The following is a 22,507-nucleotide window of genomic DNA, read 5'->3' as shown; positions in this document are numbered from 1 at the left end:
TGTAGAATACCTGCAGCTTTTTAGAGTCCTGGAAGCACTAAGTGGGAGTGTTGATTGGAGGTCATCTAGCCTGACCTTCCCGTTGGAGCAGGGTTGTTGCCAGCACTGCATCAGCAGTGGCTTCACTGAAGCAACTTTTAAAACTCCAAGGACAGAGATGCCTTTCTGAGCAGCTGTTCACATGCTGCCTCACCATCTTAGTAAAAAAGGGGTTTTAGTATCCCATTTTGGACCCCATAGGCTGCAGTGTGTGCCTTTTGTCCCTCCTTCTATCTTCTGGCAAGACTGAGAAAAATTGTCTTGTGCTGTCTTTGGACCTGTCCTTCAGGGAGCTGCAGGCAGCTGTTCACCTGCTCCATGGCCTACAAGAGTTTCTCCCACCATAAAACTAATTTTCACTAGGTAAAATGCTAATCTCGGTCCTTCAGCATAGGTGGTCATGCACAACTATTAAGGGAGAGTTGTGTAACTATTAACTGGAATTAATTGTTGTCTAGTGGTGTTCACCAAACCAAGCTGTACAGGCGCAAATGTGAGGTACCTTGTTATCATCTATCCTGATTGGCTGCAGGTGGGAGAATTTCACCCAAAAACCCCTTTCACAGGAGCCCACAGCTCCTGAGTTCCCTGTTTGAAGTGGGAGCAGCAGTAGGTTCAGCCCAGGTGGAAAATGTGGGAAGGTTATGAATTTTCTGTGGGTTCAGCTCCTTTATACAGGCTTCTGGTATGGGCAAGCCCTGGGAATTCAGAAAGCACTGCCAAGCCTAGGCCCTGGTATTCTAAAAGCAGGGAAATAGTGTATAAATATATAGTGACAGTATCTGCTTCCTCATAGCAGAAGAGAAAATGTCTAAGGCCCCAAAGAGCCCTCTCAGGATAAACTCAAAGTCCTAAAGAAAGTTGAAAGGCTGATTTTTACTTTGTATTTCATCCTTTTATGTTTTTCATACTATTTCATAATTTATGTTTGTGCAAAGTGAGTAAATGTAAAGTATTACAGGAGTCTCTTAACTTCCAGTTTGTGCCTCTCCATCAGTGGCTTTTTCATCTTCCACAGCTTGTATTGCCCTTGTCTGCAAAATGAAGTTACTACTATTTTACCATAGCCTGAGATGTCCTTTATGCTTTCTCAAGCAGTTTTCTTACAGACATGAGTATCTTTGTCCTATCCTTGAGCTGCACAGATGGGGAAGCTGACACTGAAAGAATTCTGCAGCTGTGATAATCATCCACAGTGCTCCCACTTGTGAAATGTAAAGTATCAGTGACACCTGATCAGAGTAGGACTAAGGACAGGCTGTGCCACAGGCCTGATTTTAGCTATAATAGTGTGAAAATGTAGTAATTCATGTATATCTTTTAGATATCTGCATGTATGTGTAGTGAATGTTAAGAGAAAGTGAATTGCTCTTGTTTCTGTAAAGCAAGAAGTGCCTCTATGCCACTGTAGATGTCAGATCTTTGCAGGATCAGCCACCACCCAAACATTGTGTTGACTGGATTTGAAAAAAAAAACCAAAAAAGTCAATATTCAGTTTTCATCTAGGCTCCTATATCCAGAATATATAATTTTGAAAGGAGGGAAGCACCCAGCAGCTCTTCCTCCTGCCTTTGGCAAACCCAAAGGCACTGTGGTCACTAAGAGGAATCTTTGAAAATCCTGTTTATTTTGTGGCTGTTGAGCAATTTTAAGAATCTGTCTTTGAAGAGATAAGTGGGCAGAGCTAACTGGGCTGTCTGACCTCAGTGTATTCTATTTACCCACGGTATTTCCTGTACTGCAGCACTCTCCATCACTCTGAAGTCTAAGGGCAAAGCATCAGAGTATGTGATGGTGTAGTGATTTTCAAACATCTTTTTTGAAGGCTTCACCAGGCTAAAGATCCAGTAAAAGTGCATGCACTGTGCTTTTCCTGACGCTTTGTGGTACCCACTCACCCCACTCCCTGCCAACCCTGCTTCCTCCTCTCGGGTGCCTCTGGAATAATGCTGGGAGTCTTTTCCCATGTTGCTCATCATCTTTTCTGGCACGCTCTGCCTCTGTAATTAGATCTCAGTCATTTATTTGTGACATCCCACAGTCTGATGCCATAGGACTGGAGAAAGTGCTAGCTAGTGAAAAAGGAGGAGGATTAGAGGAGCTCACTTACCCAGGCACTAAGTGGATGGTGTTATCACGAATCCCTTAACACAATGAACTGATTAGTTTAAACAGTGGAAGTTTCACAAGGCACTTAATTTCCAGCCCCTGTTTTGTCTTGCCTTGATTCAGCCTCACAATACTTCCTTCATGCAATCTGCACAGTGCTTAACTTGCAATCATGCCTTTCCTATTGCTACTAATTATAAGTAACTTGGAAAATAGAAAAATGTTGTTGTTAATTCTCAGCTTCTCTTGTTTTGGCTGAATGATGTCCTGCAGAGCTTGGTTTCCTAATGAACCCCATCGTCTTTACGGAGCTGTTTCATGAGATCCAAATTTTAAATTTTATCTCTGGTGCCTACAAATGAGGCTTTAGTACTAAAAAGTTTTTCCTACCAGCTGGAAAATGGATCCTTGCACTCATCTGGTCTGCAGCATTGCTTCAGAAGTGATTAAAGTCATGCAGCTGGTTGAGGTGACAAACTGGGAGAGAAGAATGGGAGCCCAAGGCTGTGGTGAAGCTGTTCCTGCAGCTCCTGCATGTGCTCCATGGGCAGAAATGGAACCTTGCTGGTTGGGGAAGAGTAGCATTTGGCTGTGACACTGAACTGGAGTTCTGGGCTTGTGGAGGGAATTCCCACCTTGTTGTGGGTTCCTGTGCAACCCTAAGGAAAGCCTTTTATTCCATGTGCCTTGTTTTTCCAACTGTGTAATGAGGGTGGCCCTTTCTCATGTGTTTATCTATTTATTTTATTTACACTACATTTTTGTATCTGGAAATGTTTTATTAATTGTAAAAGCAGTGCCTACAGCCCTGCAGCAGTACTCAATTAGGTCTTACATGACTAAAAATATATCAAAGCAGAAAAAAAAAAGTAGAATTTATCCAATTAGTTCTTTTAATAAGTTTTATAACTCAAAAGAACAGGTGCACTCCATGTAAGGCATGTTCCTTGTGTTACAAATCAGTGGTCAGGCTTCCCCCCCGCCCCCCCCCCCCCCCTTAAAAATATACCTGATTTATCTTTCTGGAAAAACAACAAAAAAGGAACTTTATGTGTTGCTTTCAATAATTTGCAAGGATACAAATAGGAAACAGGTGCCAATGATGGTGTGTTTCCTAACATTGTATTTCTTTTGAGGTCACTGTGGTGTAATAAATAAAGAACACACTGGTGTTCTATTTGACTGTGGAGAACTGCAGCTAAATGCTGATAGTTCTAATTACATCATTCAGAGACAGGACATTTTCATCCAGGCCTGCCTTAAAAAGACTGACTGCATGGAATATTCTATTATAATGCTGTCTTTAATGTCATATACAGTACAATATTAAAAAAAATAAAAGTGTATTGATTATTTTTTTTTTTTTTAATTCCTGTGTGTTTTGGCATGTGAGGCTGGGTTTTAAAGGCAGCATCTTTTAATCTGTAGTAATGGTGATTCTGCATGTAGAGTGAGTGAAAACAGTTCTCTGAAGTGCTCAGACTGCTGTAGTGAGCTGCAGTCCAGACCTCAGTATTTGCTGGTGGTGAATCAGTCTAACAGTTGGCAGCTGATGCTGTTCAGGGAGTCAGGAATGTGTTGTGGTCAGCTGTGGCTCTCTCCTGGTGACACTCCTCTGGCTATAAAAACAGAGCTGGTGGCCAGGGTGAGAATTCACCTGCACCAGGATGGTGAAGTTACTTATGCTCCATTACATGAGACTTGGAAGTTTGCTGTTGATGATGCATCTTGGCAAATGAACAGCAGTGCACTGGCACCAGCACACAGACCTGTCCTACTGCAGGGAGTGAGGTCTGGGAGTTCTCCTGTCAGAAAATCAAATCCTAGTCCTTAGGCAAATGAGCCAGGTTGAATTTTAGAGCAGTTCTTTTCATATTGTTCTTCTTCCAGGTGTATAAATGCAGCAATATCTTCTAAATGAATTTAAGATTTTTTTTTTTTTTTGTGCTCAAAGAATTTTTGTAATCCCATGATGACTTTTCCACTTTTGTGTTCTTGGGGAAACTGCTGTCTGCTTCCTTCATGTTCCACAAGTGCTGACTGCTGATGGGTGTTATGGGAGCAAGAAAATCTCCTTAGCAGGCTGGAGTCAAGACAGTGCTCTGTGCTGAAGTCTGCTATAAGCAGCCCTGGGCAAAAGCAAATTGGTGTGTCTGTCCCACTTCCAGAATGATCTCTAGAATGTTGAATATTGAGACACTGTTCAGATCTGTCCTGCTCAGGCCTGTTAACTTGTCAATCCCTGATCTTTATTACAGCAGTACTTGGGCAGCAGTGGGCAAGAACATGGAGTGAGGCAGATAGAAAGCAGAAAGTGTAAAATACACCAAATTCCCAAATGCCTGCAATTAATAATTTTAACAAATGCATCACTGTTCCTTCATGCTGACTGCCTGCTGTTTCCACTCCTCTTTCTCTGCATGCTCAATATTTTTATCCCATCTGTCCCTTGGCCGTAATGTTGGGACAGATGTACTGCCTAAGTCTTCCTCTTGGAGCCTGTATTAAAACCACCTCATGGCTCCATTCCTCCCCTGCAGTATTTATGTGCTCATTGTTCTTTATCATCTCCCCTTCCCCCATTTTCTCTGTGCTGTGTATAGATGCATAGATATGTATGTAATGTGCTCTCTGTCATGGTCGAAGTAGAAATACTGTATACAGACGGTATGAAATATTGATTGCTACATATATATATATTTATATTAAAATATGTATGTGTGTATATGTGTATATATGTGTGTCTACATATAAAAATACATGTTGGATGCCTTGTAGCTTTTACTGTAAAAGATTCTCTCTATGGTCTTTTTATGATGTGAAACAACACATTCTTCATTGTATCTGGTCCTTCAAACTCTATAAGAAAAGCTTTTAAACTAAAAACCTCAGCACTTTCTTCATGAGGTTCTGTTAGGATCAGCTGTGCTTTGAACTGTTAAAAACTGTCATTTCTGTTGGAAGTTTTCCTCAGGAGATATTTTGGGTATGTTAAAATCATAGCTAGAGAGAAAAAGGAGCAAGAATAGCATCTGCTGTGCATGGGGGTCTGAGAACACAGATCCCAGTCCATCCGCTGCAGGTCACTGCCTTCCTCTCCTGACTGCAATGTGAAAAGTTCATGGTTCAGGCTGCTGCTGGAGGAGGGGAGGAAGCAAATGTTATTGTTAATGGTTTACTGTTTGCTTTTAGCAGAACAAGCCTTGGGAGTTAGTACTAAAATTCCCCCTAGAACAGATGATTTGGCAATGAATACAATCTTCTCCCCACCACTACCTCCAGTTAGGAAATACCAGTGCATTCTATGTGTGTGCAACTCAGTTGTCACCTCTGCAAATGCTTCATGTTGTAGCCTTTGGATTCTAATATGCTTGGCAACAAACTATTTTTTCCCTAAAATACAGTTTTGTCTTTAGTGCATAGGTTAGCTGGAGCCTGAGAATTGTCTGTGCTGCTGATGCATGCCCACTACAAGGAGCAGAATGAGCACTCTTGGGTTCATCCACATGGTTAGATGTAGAAAAAACCCATTTGCTGCTCAGATCCAGAGCTCTCACACAACATGATAATGGATTTAATACAAGTGAAAACTGAAGCAGGGTAGTCGGGAGCTATTTGTTCTCCAAGCCCTTATTGGACAGAGCAGGAAGTGCTGCCCTTAGAATTGCAGCAAGATCCAGATTAGGCTTTTAGCAAAACACTCCAAAGGCAAAGACAGTTTGTGTGCAGACACCATACATTTTTTGAATTCTTCAGCAGATCAGGCAAATCTGTTTGTCAGGGACCTGAGTATTGATTCATATCTGGAATGTTGCTCTTTCCAGTGCAACAAACCAAAGCTTCCTGTGTGGAAAAGCTCAGCTGGAGATAAGTGATGTTGAAGTGAGCTGGCATGAAACCAGCCCTGCTTGTGCCTGCTGCATCCAGATGGGTCACAGGAGGGAGAGGTTTATCCTAAGGCACATCTTCATCCCCAGTGAAGCTCCAGGGCTTTACCTAAGCCTGCATCTGCCAATGTGCTCACATACAAGTGCTGTGATGGCAGCAGAGTCTGTGCTTAATTGATACTCCTTTTATACATTTTAGGGTTACTCTGGCTTGCTGTAAATCTGTATTTTCCAAAGTTTGAAAGTTTGGTTGCAAACATTCTTTTTGATATGGTATTTTTTCAGTATGTGTTGCCACAGAGAAAACCTGGCAAGGTTTGATATTCTGTAGTATTTGCACAATATTTTCCTTCCCACACAGTTCTGCTAATTTTGGATCATGCTGTTTAGTCCCGTGGAGGTAACCGAAGCAGAAAGGTTTGCCCAACAGAAATAAAGGCTGCAAAGTGACCATAATCCCAGTCATGGTGTGCTTGTAAAATAATGAGCAACCATCATTTAAGAGTTTAACTCTTAACTCTTTCTCATTTTAGAACTTATTTGTTCTTGTGTTACCAACAGTGAGGAAGATGCTTTCTTTAAGACTCTGTTTATTTTACTTATTAGGATGGAGAGGGTAAAATAAGTCAGTAAATACAAAGGACAGTTTCATGTCTCCAAGTCTTATCCTGCTGCTACTTTTTAAACCAACTTCACTTGGAGTTTCTGGCTGCAGGTGTCAATGAGGCAGCAGTTCCCAGAGCCCACAGTGTAGCTGTATGAAAGAAACCAAATTCTAGTCCAGGTCTGCAGACTTTCCAGGTGAATCTGCCTTCTTTTGGGGATGCTCTGGAGATACCACAGTGTGTGTGTGTGTATGAGTTGGAGGCTGGAAGACTGACTGTGGAAGCAGAAAAATGTTTGGTTTTATTCATTTGCTAGCAAGCTTTAGTGCTCAGGCACTTAACTGAAGAGTAATTGCAAGTAACCCAAAAGTTGGCAGAAAGAGTTAAAAGATGTCTATTTTAACAAAATATCATTCAGTAGGCAGAAGTACTGGGAAGAAGAAATTAAAACACAGTTTTGTGAACTGTTCTTTGAATGTTTTTCTTTAAGCCCAGTTCTGAGAGTGATGTAGTTACATAAGAACTTGTGGCTTTTTGAAAATCTTTGTCTGAAGGCTGAAAATCCAGTAAGAAAATAGAAAGAATAGCAAATGCTGATTTTATAATGTGATATTATTTTTAGGCTTGTTCTCATTACATTTTAGGGAACCTGCCCTGTTGTATTTTGAAGATTTTGAAAACATTTTGAAGATGTTTTAATAGCAAATGTACTTTAAAGCAATGGATTTTGAAATAGAAAATGTTGGTTGTAACACAGAAGATGCATTACTGGCAAAGTGTATTGTATATTCCTATACAGTTAAACAGTGCAGGAACCTTATTTTGGCAAGGACTGTGAATATCTGGGACATAAAGAAAGACATACTTAAAATATTGTTGAGGCAAGGAGAGGCAAAAGGATGCTGAAAGGAGGTTGAAAGGAGGCTGGGGCCCCTGTTAGCTGGCAGATTCACAGGTTAATTAGGAGTTGAGGTTTTAGGCCAATTATTACAGGTTTCAGACTGATTTCCTTGGTTTCTCCACCTATCATGTACACAAGTGCTCGATTAGACACTCAGCATGGTAAGTGCATGCAAACCTCCCTGTGACAGCCTGTGGGGTTGTGTATACACTGTGGGCAGGACAATTCTCAGATGCAGACCTTTAGCAGCTCCTTTTGTGGGGTGACCTGTGAGGGGTGACCCAGTGGAGCCCATGGGCTGAGGAGGGCCTTGTGCTGAGAGGGTTTGCTGGGCTGCAGGGTTCCCCACCCCACCTCTCTGATCCCTTCTCTCTCGCAGGCAGGAATGGCATCTCCTGAGAACCCTGAACAGTTGATCATTGCCCTGGAACCCGAGGCTGCCTCTATCTACTGCCGAAAGCTGCGCCTGCACCAGATGATAGAGCTGAGTAGTAGGGCACCTGTCAATGGCTACAGCCCGAGTGACACTATTGGAACTGGATTTACACAGGGTACCTCTGTTCCTTCGCTTTGCAGATTCTCGTGCCTGAGTTTGCTTTGTCCCCGAGGGTTTCCTCACCATTTCCTGTTGTCCTTGTTCTCTTGAAATATTTCAGGCTGGCATCAAGTTTGGTTTTATAAATGATTTTGCTGCTTACCGTAGTTAGACTTGTTTAGGTGTTGATCCAGCAGACATCACACAATGTTTTGGGTTGGAAAGAAACTCAAAAATCACCTAGTTCCAACCCTCTGCCGTGGGCAGGAACACCTTCCACTGTCCCAGGTTGCTCCAAGCCCTGTCCAACCTGGCCTGGAACACTTCCAGGGATGGGGCAGCCACAGCTTCTCTGGACAACCTGTGCCAGGGCCTCACCACCCTTACAGGGAACAATTTCTTCTTAATATACGTTTGAATTTTAGCATGCAGGTAGCTTTCTTTTCTTGCCTTTATTTGGTTGTTGTGGGAGTCTTTTAGTATTTTCACAGCAGTATTTTTCTGCTGAAAAAAATTGAAAATTTTTTCAATATTTTTCCGTTTATCTTTCCTTAATTTAATTTAGTATTTCATGTTGGATCATTTTTTTCATTTAATTTGTTGGAAACAATTATGTATTTGATTATCTGCATTATTGAGGCAGTGCTAAATAATTCGATCTACAATGAAATGATTAGTCTGAGGTGTTCCAAAGTATTGGCATATGCTTTTTGATGTCATCTTTATGAAATACTGTTAATGACTTTCAACACTCAGTGGAACACATGGCATTGGAATGAAGCAATGAATTTATTTTTGAAGCAATGAATCTGCATGTTGAAGAGCAATTGAATAATGCACTTCTGATTTATTGAGCTGGGATCTGTTGCTACTGTCACTGTTTGAAGGGGAAGGACAGAGATGGGACCACTGTAAGTCACTTGACAGAGGATCCTTCATCACCAGAGTTTTTTGAGCTTGGCAGCCTACTGAAACCGGAGGGAAATAGAGGAAACAAAAAAGGAAAATTGCCTGCAGCAGTAAGATTTGATTGCTGCATAATGTGCATATTTCTCTATATCTCTGTGAATTGTAACAGTTGCCCAGATACTGGTGGTAATGTGTGACAATCTATCCTAGAAGGAGTTTTGCAGAAGAGTCTGTATTTTATCACATTTGCTAGGTCAAAACAGTAGAGGCAAGTGGGAGGTTAAGCTAGTAGAACTGTTCCTGAACTTACCAGAGCATATTTTTTTTAGTTAAGCAGAGTGACTACATCGTTCTGTCAAATCCATGGCTCTCCTAGCCAGCACTTGTCAGATGTGTTCAGTGTTTGGAGGCCCACACAGAGCTCAGGACACAATCTGTTTTCAGGATTCAGTCCCTTCAGGGCCCCTTGGCTTCTGTTCCCCTCATTTGTGCCCTGGCTGTTTCAGTTCCATGTGATTTTATAACATGAACTCACTTTCAGACAACACAGGGATTTGCTTCTGGGAAAATAATAAAGGAGTTTATCTGGTTAAGGTTTTGAAGCTGGGCAGAATCTGGCAGATCATAGATTTCTGCTAATGGGCTTTTTCTTGGGTGGGGGTACCACTCTCATTCTTGACTTTGTATGGTAAAAAGCTATTGGGGATGAGAAAGGTTTCATGTCAAAATTAATGAAAACAAAGTTTGGAGTGAATTAATTTGGGGTTGGAATTAAAATTTCATAAAGGCATGGCAAGCACCCAAGACAAGCTGAGAACAGATTAAGGAGAAAAACCCTTTAAATATAAACAGAGAGAAGCACTCCAAGGACCATATTATTGCTGTGAAGTCAAAACAAAATTTTTAGTGTTCATAGTAGCAAGGATAAGCTTGCTTCAGTTGTAGTTAAAGACTGGCTCTTGTGTTCACTTCTAGCCCACAGGAGGGAATGAAAGGATTGCCATTCATTTCTGTGGGCTTGACAGGCCCTGCTTGGACCTAGTGCTTGTTTTGTCATGGGATGCTTCATCTGATCTCTCCCTGTGCTGCCAAGTCAGTGCATTGAGGCTGGGGCAGCTTCCCTGCATCGTGGGGTCTTTTTGGGGAGGGTGCAGGAGCAAGTGAAGCTGATGCTCTATTTTCTGATGACAGGCACTGTAGAAGTAGGAAGCAAAGTGCATTCTGTGATTTGTGTGCTGGTATTTTCAGGAAAAAAAAGTCCACTTATGACAGGATGCCTCTCTTGTAGTGTTTTATGAAGTGCCTTTGAAGGTGAGTGATGATAACACAAGGAATGTAACTTTTTTTGATCGTTCAGTTAGAGAGGTTGAGTTAGAAGCATAAATAGCAGAGGTTCTCACTACTCTGCTTTCTCTTGACAGACTGTTTTGCATCTTTTAAGTGTCTAAGTAGCAGTTAAATCTTTAAATTTAACAGATTTTTATAATAGTCTTGCAAGATTGCACCTAATTTTTAATTGGTGCATTGTGAGGGTCAGCCCTGGTGATCACTGTGTCTTTGAGAAGTTACTGATCTGAGCAGCAGTGCTTGTGGCTGCTGGTTTAGAGGTAGACTGACATCCTGAGCACTCAAAATGAGCAGTGGCTTTTGGAAATGTGGGAATGTTCTCCCATCCTGGGTAGAGTGGGAGTGTCTGGGAGAGGGCTGGGGCTGTCACCTGGTGGTGGAGGCTGCTGTGAGTACAGCTGGCTGCCAGCCCCACACCCTGCTGCCAGCACACACTGTGCAAGCCAGAGCGTATTAAAAAACTGCAAGTCAGACCTGCTTACAGCTTTCTTACTAGATTATTACTATATATGATTAGTTTGCATTATTTGTATTAGGTAATTAATATAGATTAAAAAGACAAGTAAGTATGTATAACAATATCAAGGAAGATCAGGGTGGCTATAAACCATTTTTCCTTCTTTCCAGGAATGACATTCTAACGTTCCTGATCCCAATGCAATGATTTTTGTACATTTGTTTTGTTAAGAAATGATACATACAGATCTTTCAGCCTGCTTGCACTTGTTTCCTGCAGCTTTTGATTTTATTTCTTCATGCTTTTTTATACTCAGTAACTTTTTTTTTTTCCTGTCAATTACTAGGGAAGGAACACGTGCGCCGGAACCGGCAGAGTCGGACCTTCATGGTGGAAAACGTCATAGGAGAGATCTGGTCTGAGCTGGAGGAAGGTACTGCAAAATTTCTTTAACAAACTTTGCTCTCACTGGTTTTGTATTGCAGGCAAATATTGTGTTTCCCACAAAGGTGCTGTGCACTGCATTGTTCTCACAGTGGTTACAAAGGGGAAAAGGATAAAAACCACAAGTTCATGTGCTGCTCTTAGTTACAACTGCTGAATTGCAATTCTGTGTGCTCTAGCATAGTAATATTTTTTAATGAGATAGTGGAAAGCCATGCAATTAGAATATTTTCCTCAGAACAGGCTTGGTAAATACGGTATAATATTTGGTAACTCACTAGGATGTACATCAGCAGCATGAACAGTCCCATTTTTCAGCTGTGCTACATCAATAGCTTTTGACATCTGACTTAGATATTTGTTATCAGTCATTGTGTTATAATTACTAGCAAAGATCAGGTCTTCAGCAGGGCCATTGCTGGCTGTCTGAGGCCATTGTCTCCCCTGGGGCCCTCAGGAGCTCTCATTGCAGTGAGCTGGTGTGCTCACAGTGGTGTAAATGCCTCTGGCCTCTGCCCTTGCCATTCCAGGTGATCGGTACATTGTGGTTGACAGCGGAGGAGGCACAGTGGATATGACTGTCCATCAGATCAGGCTCCCCGAAGGGCATCTGAAGGAGCTCTACAAAGCAACAGGTAATGCCACTTCCACTCCTTGCTTTATGTAATTAGATGGTGTATTATATATTTATGTAATGTTTTGGCTTGTCAGTGAAGGAAGTGTATGCCTTTATTGCATTTTACTGGCAGTTCTTCCTGAAATCAGACCAGCACTCAGAATTAGTATAACCCAGCTGCTGGTTGGCTGAATCTTTCATTTATAGTGGTAGGGTTACAGTGGCTGTGAGGATACAGGAGGTAAAGGTAAGATCATATTGTGTATTAGACCAACTGTTACATTTAGGAAAGATCCTCTTTTTGTGGACCTTCTCCTGTGACAGTCCTGATAATGTTGTTCTGATGTGTTTGTGGTCAACTCGAAATGCCATAAGAATATTAAAGAACACCCAGAATATTAAAGCTGTCTTTTGTCTGTGCTGCAGGTGGGCCATACGGTTCTCTAGGTGTGGATTATGAATTCGAGAAGCTCCTGTGTAAGATATTTGGGGAAGATTTCATTGAGCAGTTCAAGATCAAGCGCCCTGCAGCATGGGTGGATCTGATGATCGCCTTTGAGTCGCGCAAGCGCGCGGCAGCTCCCGACAGGACCAACCCCCTCAACATCACCCTGCCCTTCTCCTTCATTGACTACTACAAGAAGTTCCGAGGCCACAGTGTGGAACATGCCTTGAGGAAAAGCAAGTGAGTAGTTGAAACCACATGGATGCAGAATTAACTGCTGGTAGCAAAGAGAAATAATTAAAATGTCCTAATTACATCAGGACGGAAAGGTGATAGTGTAAAAGTATAGTGCAAGGATGAGAAAATGGGGTTGCCTCTGGTACAGTTTCCAGAATGCAAAGTTCTGACAGAACAGGGTTTTCTGTCACTACAGGACACAAAATGAAGGACACGCACCCAGTCAGTCGTCAGGGCAAAAAGACAGAAGTTTATTTTCTTCCTTCGATTTATATAGATTTCGGACAGTGACCACAGATTGGATAATAAGGTTGACACCTCTCTAACCACACTGGTCAAACTAGAAGTCCATCAATTGTCCCTCCTTCAGAGAGGAATGTAAACATAACTTTGTTTTCATGAAAATCTGTGAGAAACTCCACTACAAAATGCAAACATTAGAAGGCTAAAAAAGATCAGGGCGACACTTTTCTGTACAAGACTTGCACTTTTTGGGTATTGCTTTCTGTGACTTCTGTTAAGCCACCACTGCATTGCTTTCTTTGACTGTATATTGTGAGTCTCTTGCATGTGTAATTAGGAATGTCAGATCAAACACAGAATTTGTTGCCTAGAACCTTAATTTTTAGCGGCCTGGATCCTGGAAAAAATCCAAGACTGGGAGATGTGTAAATATGTTTATGGCTTGAGGGAAGTTATTAACATTATTAGATGACTGGAGAAGACATACACCACTGCATAAAGCTCTGCAAGGGAAAAGCATTCAGCTTTTGAAATCATGGCAGGCTTTTGCTTTTTAGAGTATTTTACAAGTTTGATAGTTTTTGCTTGATAGGCAGGGAGACATAATCACCTCCAGAGATTCCAATTCATGATTCTCATTATCAAGAAGTCAGCCTGAATGACAAGATCATGAGCTGCTGTAGAAAAGGAAGTGAGCAGAAAGTAGAAATGGGCATTTTGCATCTTTTGAAGTTACATATTACAGAAAACCTGGAGTTTAATGGTGTAAAAGAAAATGAAGAAGAGAACCTGTGAATCTGGGGCAAAAGGCTTGGGACCTGACAGGGGAAGATTTGATATTTAGTACCTTAATTTTTTAAACTAGCCACTGTTGAATGTAGTATGCAGGCTGAAATGCCTTCGTCTCTTTCAGAAGTTATTGGTAAATGTATTGTAAGCTTAAATGACTTGGCATCCAGCTAAAAGTCACTTCCTAAATGAGACTGAGATTGTGAAATCATAAAAAATTTCTGGAAATACTCCCCCTCATGGGACCATCTCCTTTTTATTAGTAGTCTTAATGGTGAATCTTAAAAGAAATGCTAAATGCTCCCTTCAAATGCAATGAAATGAAATGAATTGGGTAACAGGATAGAAAGAGTGTAAAGGTTGACATATAATGTGCATGAATGAAAGGGAGATTACTGAGCAATACAGATGTGTATCAGTGATAGAATAGCATAATGCCTATGTTCACTTAATAAATGTTATGCCTCATTAAAAATTCTGTTCTCTCTTCTGCCTCCTGAGGCTTCCCAACTTGCTTGTTTTCCTTGTGTGTTTCCAGTGGCTTTGGCCTGCTACTGCTATAATCTAAATGTTCCCCTTCTGGGGATGAATCAGTGCTGTTTCAGATGAGCGAGCACTGCATTGACTGCCAGCTGTTTCAGAGAGCAGTTGAGCATTGCTAATGCTGCAGAAGGCAATCAGGCAAAGAAAACAACAATTAGACAAGCCAAAATAATAATTCTCCCTTCAAGTTTTACATAACTGCAGTTGGTATGGGTCTAGGGTGAGGTGGGGCACTTCCTTCCAAGGAAAATGAATGCGGATTCTGTAAACTCATTAACTCATTTATTTAATGGTGGTTGTTTTGCAGCTCAACTGCAATGCTTTAATGTTCTTTTTCACTGTTCCTTTGCAGTGTGGACTTTGTGAAGTGGTCCTCTCAGGGAATGCTGAGGATGAGCCCAGATGCAATGAATGCTCTTTTCAAACCTACGATTGACCAGATTGTTCAGCACCTGAGTACGTATCTCTGTGTGATTCCACTTCCTGGCTGAGCTGAAACTGAAGCTTTGCTCACCCATTTCAACCCAGTAACAACCCTCCTGGTATGGGTTGTGGGCTATGGGCAAGGAATTCAGTTCTGAAATTGCAGCTCTCTACAATTCAGCTAGGAAAATAATGAAAGTAAGGGATGTGTCCTGAGCACATACACCTGCCTAGCTCTAGTGCTAGTTACTGAGTATGATTCAGTTCTGTTACTGCCTAAGCTTCAATTACTCTGTGCTTCCAGGGCTGCAAGCATTCAGAGGGGTGACATGCACTGAGAAACCCAGATCTTGCCTTTATTCTTCCTGGTTCAGGCAACAACTAAATTATGCCAGAGTTGTAACTCGTTTCTGACTATTCCAGCTATTAAGACCTCCAGTTCGTTCCTCTCTTGTGGAAGGTCACATTTGTTCATGACCATCCAAATCACTGACATCTCTAAAGCACAAATAGTAAATGATGCATCATGGTAAAAGTACTTCCAGGCATGGCTTAAGCAGCAATGAATTTATTTGCCCAGTAATGGAAAGTGACATGTGCTTATTGGGAAAGTTACTATTTAAGGTCTTCCTAGCAGCAGAAGATGAAATTTGTATCGAGTAGAGTATAGTGCCTGCGGTGAGAAAAGTGTTGCTTTCTATACATTACAAAGCACTATTTGGAATAAATATCCAATTTTGCTCAATCATTAGCTAAATTTCAGAACTTAACAAAACAAGTATAGAGCAGCTTATATGTGAGCAGGGAGGGGACATCTAGGACTGCAAGAGTTGTGACAGGTAACTTACTTGTTTAAACTAAAAGTGACCCTACAACTGAACTGCATGGTTTTCTGAAAGTAGGAGATGTGGGCTTAAGCTAAGAAGGAAAATCTCTAAAAATGTAAAGAGGGATTATTTTGCAGATGGTATTTATTGTGGTTAAGATGCTGGGGTCATAAATAATAAGTGAATTTGAAATGGAGTGATTAATCTGGAATGCAATAAAGGGTCGGTTTTAAATGCCACTTTAGAAAGGTTGTATGGCTTGAGGTGAATGAATTCACAGTGAAATACACTAGAGATAACAGAACTGCTGCATGCTGAGGGTGGCAGTGTGGGCACAGATGTGGCAGTTTTAGATCATGTACATGGAGCACTGAGTGCACTCAGACATTGGCATTTTCCCTTGCATTGCCTTGTTAAAGTGGATTTTATTGACTGGTCTCTGTTTCTGTTCAGGTGAAGTGTTTGACAAGCCAGAGGTGACCAACGTGAAGTTTCTCTTCCTGGTGGGCGGCTTTGCTGAGTCCCCCTTGCTCCAGCAAGCCGTGCAGAGCGCTTTCGGCTCCAGGTGCCGGGTCATCATTCCCCAGGATGTGGGGCTGACCATCCTCAAAGGAGCTGTTCTCTTTGGCCTCGACCCTGCTGTCATCAAGGTGCGGCGCTCCCCTCTCACCTATGGCGTCGGGGTGCTCAACCGCTTTGTGGAGGGCAAGCACCCCCCAGAGAAGCTGCTGGTCAAAGACGGCACGCGCTGGTGCACCGACGTCTTCGACAAATTCATCTCAGCTGACCAGTCTGTAGCCCTGGGAGAGACTGTGACACGCAGTTACACACCTGCCAAGCCTTCTCAGTTAGTAATAGTGATCAACATCTACAGCTCGGAGCAGGACAACGTCAGCTTCATCACCGAGCCCGGCGTGAAGAAGTGTGGCACGCTGCGCTTGGATCTCACGGGGACTGACGCGGCCGTGCCCAACCGGCGCGAGATCAAAACGCTGATGCAGTTTGGGGACACTGAAATCAAAGCCATGGCTGTTGATGTTGCGACCTCTAAAAGTGTCAAAGTTGGTATCGATTTCTTAAATTACTAACGGGCCCTTTCGCCCCCCACCACAGCCTGTTTGTGAGACTGATCTTCTTCCACTGTTCTGTTTTTTGACTTCCTTCTGTCACGTCATCACCTTGAATTTCAGCAGGCTACATGAGAACAGCTAGTGAGGTGGGGTATGTTGTGTTTGTGTCCTTTGGTGACCGAGGACTGCATTTTGAAAGACCCTTAGAAAAGTTTAAGGAGCAAAAGTTCCAGAGGTAGTAAAATTTACCAAGTTACTCAAGCATGCTTAAAGATCTACCCTTATTAAGTAAACACTGATTATTGTTGGGTCCTGAAGGTTAGTTAAAAAAATACCAAGTTGTAATCTCTTTGCCTTGTTCTTCTTCCTCTTCCTCCTGGAAAAAACTCACTAACCCACGTGGCTGTTGTAGGGGGTGTATCTGTGTGGGAAATCTGTTTAAACAGCACCATCCTCTGGCAATGGGAACAAATTAGTAGTTTTATTGTATTAGTTTGATTTTGCCCAGTGCTTTCAGAGTTTAAAGTGCTGAAAATCAGTGACTCAAAGAAATAGGATCTAAATTACTTTAATTCTGAGCAAAGAAAATCCCCGGAAATTCTTAAAATTATATTTAGGAAATAAAGATGTGTTTTGGGGACCTAATATTGATTACTCGAGTTTGAAAGCAGGGCCTATCAGAATAAGCTGTCAGATTAATTAGCTAGAATTGTCCTCATTATACTTTGGAAAATAATATTAGGAACAGACCTACTTCTCTTTTGGGTCTTCTAAACTTATTTTTATTAGTCTCCATCTGAAACCACAGAATCACAGAGAAGCTGAGCTTGAAGGGGACATCCATTGACTATCTGATAAAACCTCTCCATTCTAAGCAGTATCAGTCAGAAAAAGTTGCTTTTTCCAGTTCTTATTATCTCCAAAATGAAGATCCCTAAACTCCAGGCAACCTATTTGACAACAGTCACTGCAAAAGTTTTTTTTTCTTACACTTAAAAGGAATTTCTTGAGTTTAAATATGTGCATGTTGCCTCTTTCTTGCTCCTTCACGGAATACCTCTGAGAAGTCTGGCTCCATCCTCTTTCCTGTCTGCTCTCAGGCATTTGTACACATTCCTAGCATCCCCTGAGCCTCCCTGAGCCCCACAGCCCCAGCTCTCACAGCCTCTCCTCATATGAAAGATCTCCCAATCCCTTCATCCCCTCCATGACCCTTTGCTGCTCTCAGTGCTGTGTGTCCGTGTCTCTCTTGTCCTGGGAAGCACAGAACTGGACCTGGCACTCAGACATGGTCTGAGCAGGGCTGAATCAGGGGAATAATCACTTTGCTAGACCTGCTGGCAGTGCTGTTCCAGTGCACCCAGGAGGCTGCTGATGTTCTGTGTGGCAGGGGCACATTGCTGGCCCACACTCAGCCTCGCTCTGTGTCTGCCACCACACCAGGGTGTTGTTGTGCTGCTTCCCAGACAGCTGGGCCACAGCTGCTCCTGCTGCATGGGCTTTTTCCTGCCCAGGTTCAGGACTTTGCACTTGGCCTTGCTGAACTTCATGAAGTTCCTGTCTGCACATTTCTCCAGCCTGTTAACATCCCTCTGACCCATCTCCTTTATCAAGCACTTCCCCAAGTGATTATATTTCTTTTCTTGTTCATTCTTGTGTTAAGATTTGGAAGCACAGCTGGATGATGGCTGTCCAGAAACATTTAAACAATTCATAAGAGACAAAACAGTCAGATTAAAAGTACCATAATGTATTTTTTGTAGCAAACATTTTAATTCAGTAAAATATATTGCTGGGTTGAATTGAATGGCCAATGAAGTGGAAGGGAGAAGCCAATAGAATGAAACTACAAATAACATTAAATAAATAAAGCTTACATTACCTGGCAGTGAGCACAGAGCTCTTGACACAGGAGAAATGCACTGATGGCCATGGTAGCATCTTGTTATCCAAATAACTTTGTGGAAATGTTTCCTGAAGCATGCTCACCTGACAAATTTCTTTTGCAACTAGAATAGTTTTTGTTTTGCAAAATGTTACAAGAGGAAAACTTCTGAAACCTACATTCTGTATCGGCCATGAACTGACAATTTTAGATTCAAATCCTAATTCCACTCCAAATTAGCAGACTGCTACCAACCTGTAGAATCATTCTAAAATGCTGACAACTTTCCAGAGCATTTATACAGAGCTGCCTGATTACCTGCTGGAATTCATTACATTTTCAAAACTTTGCAACATTAATTATTAATCTAAACCTTCCTTTTTAAAAAGTTGAGCATGAGTTAAATCCATTACTGACACTTTTGGGAGATGAAAGCTTTATCAGTTATTTCATTAATTTATGTTCCAATCCTGCACTTAAGCTTTCTGGGTTTATCCTGGAGTTTTGCCACAGTAGAGAGCTGCAGAACTGATCCACTGCATTTTGTCATTGAGTTTTCTGTGTCTCCTGCAGAATTCCCTGGTTGAATGGGAAATGTGTTCTGCATTCAGCTTTAAAATAAAGAAATAAATAAAGGACTATGGAGAATGCTAGTCACAGTATCCTGCTGGATACTTTCTATAATTACAAAGTGTGCTTGCTAGCAGTCGATTTCCTGCTGCCTGCTAAATGCTTTAAAAGCTAAATACTGGGAATTTTTTTGTGTGTGTTGCTTTCCATGGTTTACAAACAAGAGAAACTTTAAGATGAGTTATGAACAATATAATTTTATGTATATACAATATTTAAATATTGTACAGACTCTTTCTTTCTACAGTGCTATTTTCTTGTATAAAAATGCACTTTGCCTCTGTTGATTTCATTCAGCTGTTAATTTTAAATAACACAGTTTCTCAATCAGCTTCTGTAATTATAGGCTTTTAAAGATGGTAAGATATGAAATATAAAAGGCCGATCTCATAATAATAGGAAAGAAATGTTGGTGTGTCAGAGAATACAACATTCTTCCTGCAATGCAAGTCATACCAGCTAAGCACATCACACAAATGCAATAGTCTGTTGCTGGGGTTTTCATTTCTTTGTTTCAGATGGTGACCATTCCATCTCCAGCAATTCTTCATAATAATGGATGAATCCTCCTGTAAAACCAAAAATCAGATTGTAAAATCTGGGTATACAGCTTCTTCACTAGGTTTTGGGTTTTTAATAAGGGTCTTCTCTAGTTTAAAAAACAACAACAACGAATGAAAAACTACCTTCCAAAGCCAGGCAACACTCTTGTATTGTAGCTGCAGGTAAGACACAGTCTCTGTCTACCGCTTCTATCTGCCAAAAAACAAAATTCTTACAGAAAAATAGGCTTTGCTGTCTTTGCATGCTATGTTAAGCTGAATCTGTCCAGTTCTGCACAGATTTGTTTTCAGTGGCCTTAACACAGGATTTGGTCTAATAAATGGCTGCCACTCCCTGTCTCCCCTGTTGATGAGGAGGTGACCTGCAAGATCAGGTGGCCCATGATTTTTGTGCTGTTTCCAGCCTGTCTGCAGGGAAAGCTACAGGTGGTTTCTGCAGCTCTTGTGAAGCACAGTTCCCTGCACAGCAGTGATTCTCTGCCCTCTCTGATTCACTTTTTGTAAGATCCCATCTGGATCCAAGCAGGGGCTTGTTGCTGGAATCCCTGTAACTGTAAAACATGGTTTACATATTTTTGCACTTCATCCTTCAGTCTGATGAGAACACTGTCAAGCTTATCTTTGCAGAGCACTGAACTACTGAACAAACTCCCAACTGTCCTTGTTGCCCTCTTTCAGAATGGAAAATTAGCGTGTCTCTCTAAGGAATTAGAATCGTTAAATAGAATATTATGCTGTGGTCTGTAGACTATAACCCAATTAAACAACTTTACATTGTAAGAGGCATGTGGATGCCCATTTCAATAAGGGATGTTAGGCTGTTAAATTAATATGAAATTTACTAGGAAATGGGGCATTTTTAGAATTGTAGTTGTGATACTTTTGCAGGACATTCCCCTGCAGAGCATTTTTTTTTTTGGTAGGGGTTTCAGATGACATTGTGCAACCTAATGTTGAAAAGACAACAAGGCCAGCTATCCATAGGGAAAGCAGAAGGTCTTGGCAGAGTTTTGCCCTAAGCAGCAACTTACAAGTTTGGGTCCAAGTTACTGAACTCTAGGCTAAAGTTTAGCAGCTAATTGTGATGGAATGATTAAATGTGCTAGAATATGATAAATGTGCAGTGGTGGTTAGGACAGTTTGTGTTGGTATGAGTATACCAATATTCATATACAGGAGTTTTAATGCATTATTATGAGAAGGCTAATTATATATTGCAGAGATTTAATAGCCAAGATAAGCTGCATATTTATGATATGAAGTGGCTTAAGCAGATGAATAGTATAAAAGTTGTTGGGCATAATGTCACAGTACTCACCTGCTTGAAATAGTCTTAAACTATATTATCAAACCAACCATTGTGGTCTTGTTCACCTCTGTGCAAGATAAATTCAGATTTCACTGATACTTGGAGCTGTTCACAACTTGTCTGGATTGTATCTTGAGTGTTCTTGTGTCTTCAATCATGTCAAATAAAATACCTTAAAACTAATTTCTCTTTTTGGGTGCTACTATTCTTACAAAAATAGCTATAAAAAGAAACCTAATTTATTATGAAAGTGAGACAGGCCAAGTGATTATGCTTGAATGTGGGTGCTCCTTCATGTGTGCAACTGAGCAGAAGTGACACCAACCATCTGTACAGCTTTAGTTCATTTGTGTGCCCAAGATGGGACTTCACTGCTGCTCATGACTCAGCATGCATCAAAATGGGTGTAGCTCTCTAAGGTGTTTGGAGGAGTTCAGGCAGAAAGACTTTGGGCAATACCAAAAGCAGATGAGGTGTTTTCTGTAATGATGCTCTCAGGGAGCCAGGAAATCAAACACAAAATCGGATATATCAGAGAACTGTAATCTCTTAGGTCTTGTATTATTGAAAACTGTTTTATTGTTAAAAAATGCATTGTCAGGCCAAGAAGCTGGCCAATAACCAGGTATATTAGCATGAGAATGTGCCTCGTTATAGACCTAGGGATGTTCAGTAAGGTCCAGCTGCACTGAGAAAACCCTTGCATAGCAGTTTGTGCAGTATTAGATTTTTCTGCTGTCAGCTGGGGCCGTGTCCCTCTGAAATTCAGCAGTGTTGGCACAAGCTCTGGAGGTGATTCAGTGGCACAGGTGACCTTGGTCCATGATGCTGCAAAGATGCAGAGAGTGAACTGAGATACTTTAGCAGCCGCTGCACTCAACTTCCACCTATTTGCTGCAATGAAGGTGTTTTACAAGTGCTTTATGACTATAATTATAAACACCATCCTAATAGGCTAGGTACTGTATTTAACTTGTAATGAACTTGATTTCAGCTAAACATTCAATTAATGTTACTAGTACAATGGGAAATATAATTACAGTCTTCAGAGGCACATTAAGAACCAAATTTTGCTTTCGGTGTTCTACCACACTGCTGAAGATTCCAGGGGAGTTTCATGTGTGTGCATTCAGAATTTGGTCCTTACACTGGACTTTTCTAAATCTTAAGGCTTTCTCATAGGAGTGTGTTTATATTTAGAGTTACAGCCCCATCTTGATCAAAGGGATTTTGGGTAGATTGTTGGTTCTGAAAAATCACGTCAGTCCTTACTGAAAATTGCAGTTTGTATTTATGTGAATAGCTGGAATAAAACAACTTGTAAAAGGGCCTCCCTGACAGCAGTGTCCAACTCTGTCTTAGGGACAATGGATTCAGAGCTCATTTGCTCAATGCAAGAACTACTTGATTCTCATCAAGCAGAGATGCAGCCTGGATAAATTAGTGAGAAGTGCAGATGTTTTGTGTGACTGGAATCCAGGCCTGGTTTTCGCCAGTCTGTTACTTACCTTTTTTTAGGAATAAATTCTGTTTTATTAGTTTTCATTCGTGCCTTACTGTGTTCTAACAATCAAAAACATTTTTGTGGTGGAATCAATGCAGAATCACAATAAGGTATTGTGCTTTTTTTCTTCAAGTTAGAGACTTAAATGTGAGTATTCAAAAAAGGAAGAGGCTTCCACCACAGCCTGTG

The 22,507-nt window shown here is 41.3% G+C and overlaps 1 protein-coding gene across 1 annotated transcript in view; it reads left to right on the top strand.

The window, feature by feature from the left end:
* HSPA12A (heat shock protein family A (Hsp70) member 12A) overlaps window positions 1–20,997 on the top strand; it is a 53,747-nt gene extending 32,750 nt beyond the window's left edge. Inside the window, exons 8-13 of the mRNA XM_083866030.1 lie at window positions 7,922–8,093; window positions 11,137–11,223; window positions 11,765–11,869; window positions 12,277–12,535; window positions 14,460–14,563; window positions 15,811–20,997. Of these exons, the coding sequence (XP_083722156.1) occupies window positions 7,922–8,093; window positions 11,137–11,223; window positions 11,765–11,869; window positions 12,277–12,535; window positions 14,460–14,563; window positions 15,811–16,445 (1,362 nt within the window). The 3' untranslated portion in view covers window positions 16,446–20,997. The remainder of the gene's footprint in view (window positions 1–7,921; window positions 8,094–11,136; window positions 11,224–11,764; window positions 11,870–12,276; window positions 12,536–14,459; window positions 14,564–15,810) is intronic.
* The last annotated feature ends 1,510 nt before the right edge of the window (window positions 20,998–22,507 follow it).

This window comes from Zosterops lateralis, assembly GCF_965231275.1.
Source record: "Zosterops lateralis genome assembly, chromosome: 8".
NCBI lineage: Eukaryota > Metazoa > Chordata > Aves > Passeriformes > Zosteropidae > Zosterops > Zosterops lateralis.
This window is presented reverse-complemented; position numbering and strand designations above follow the sequence as displayed.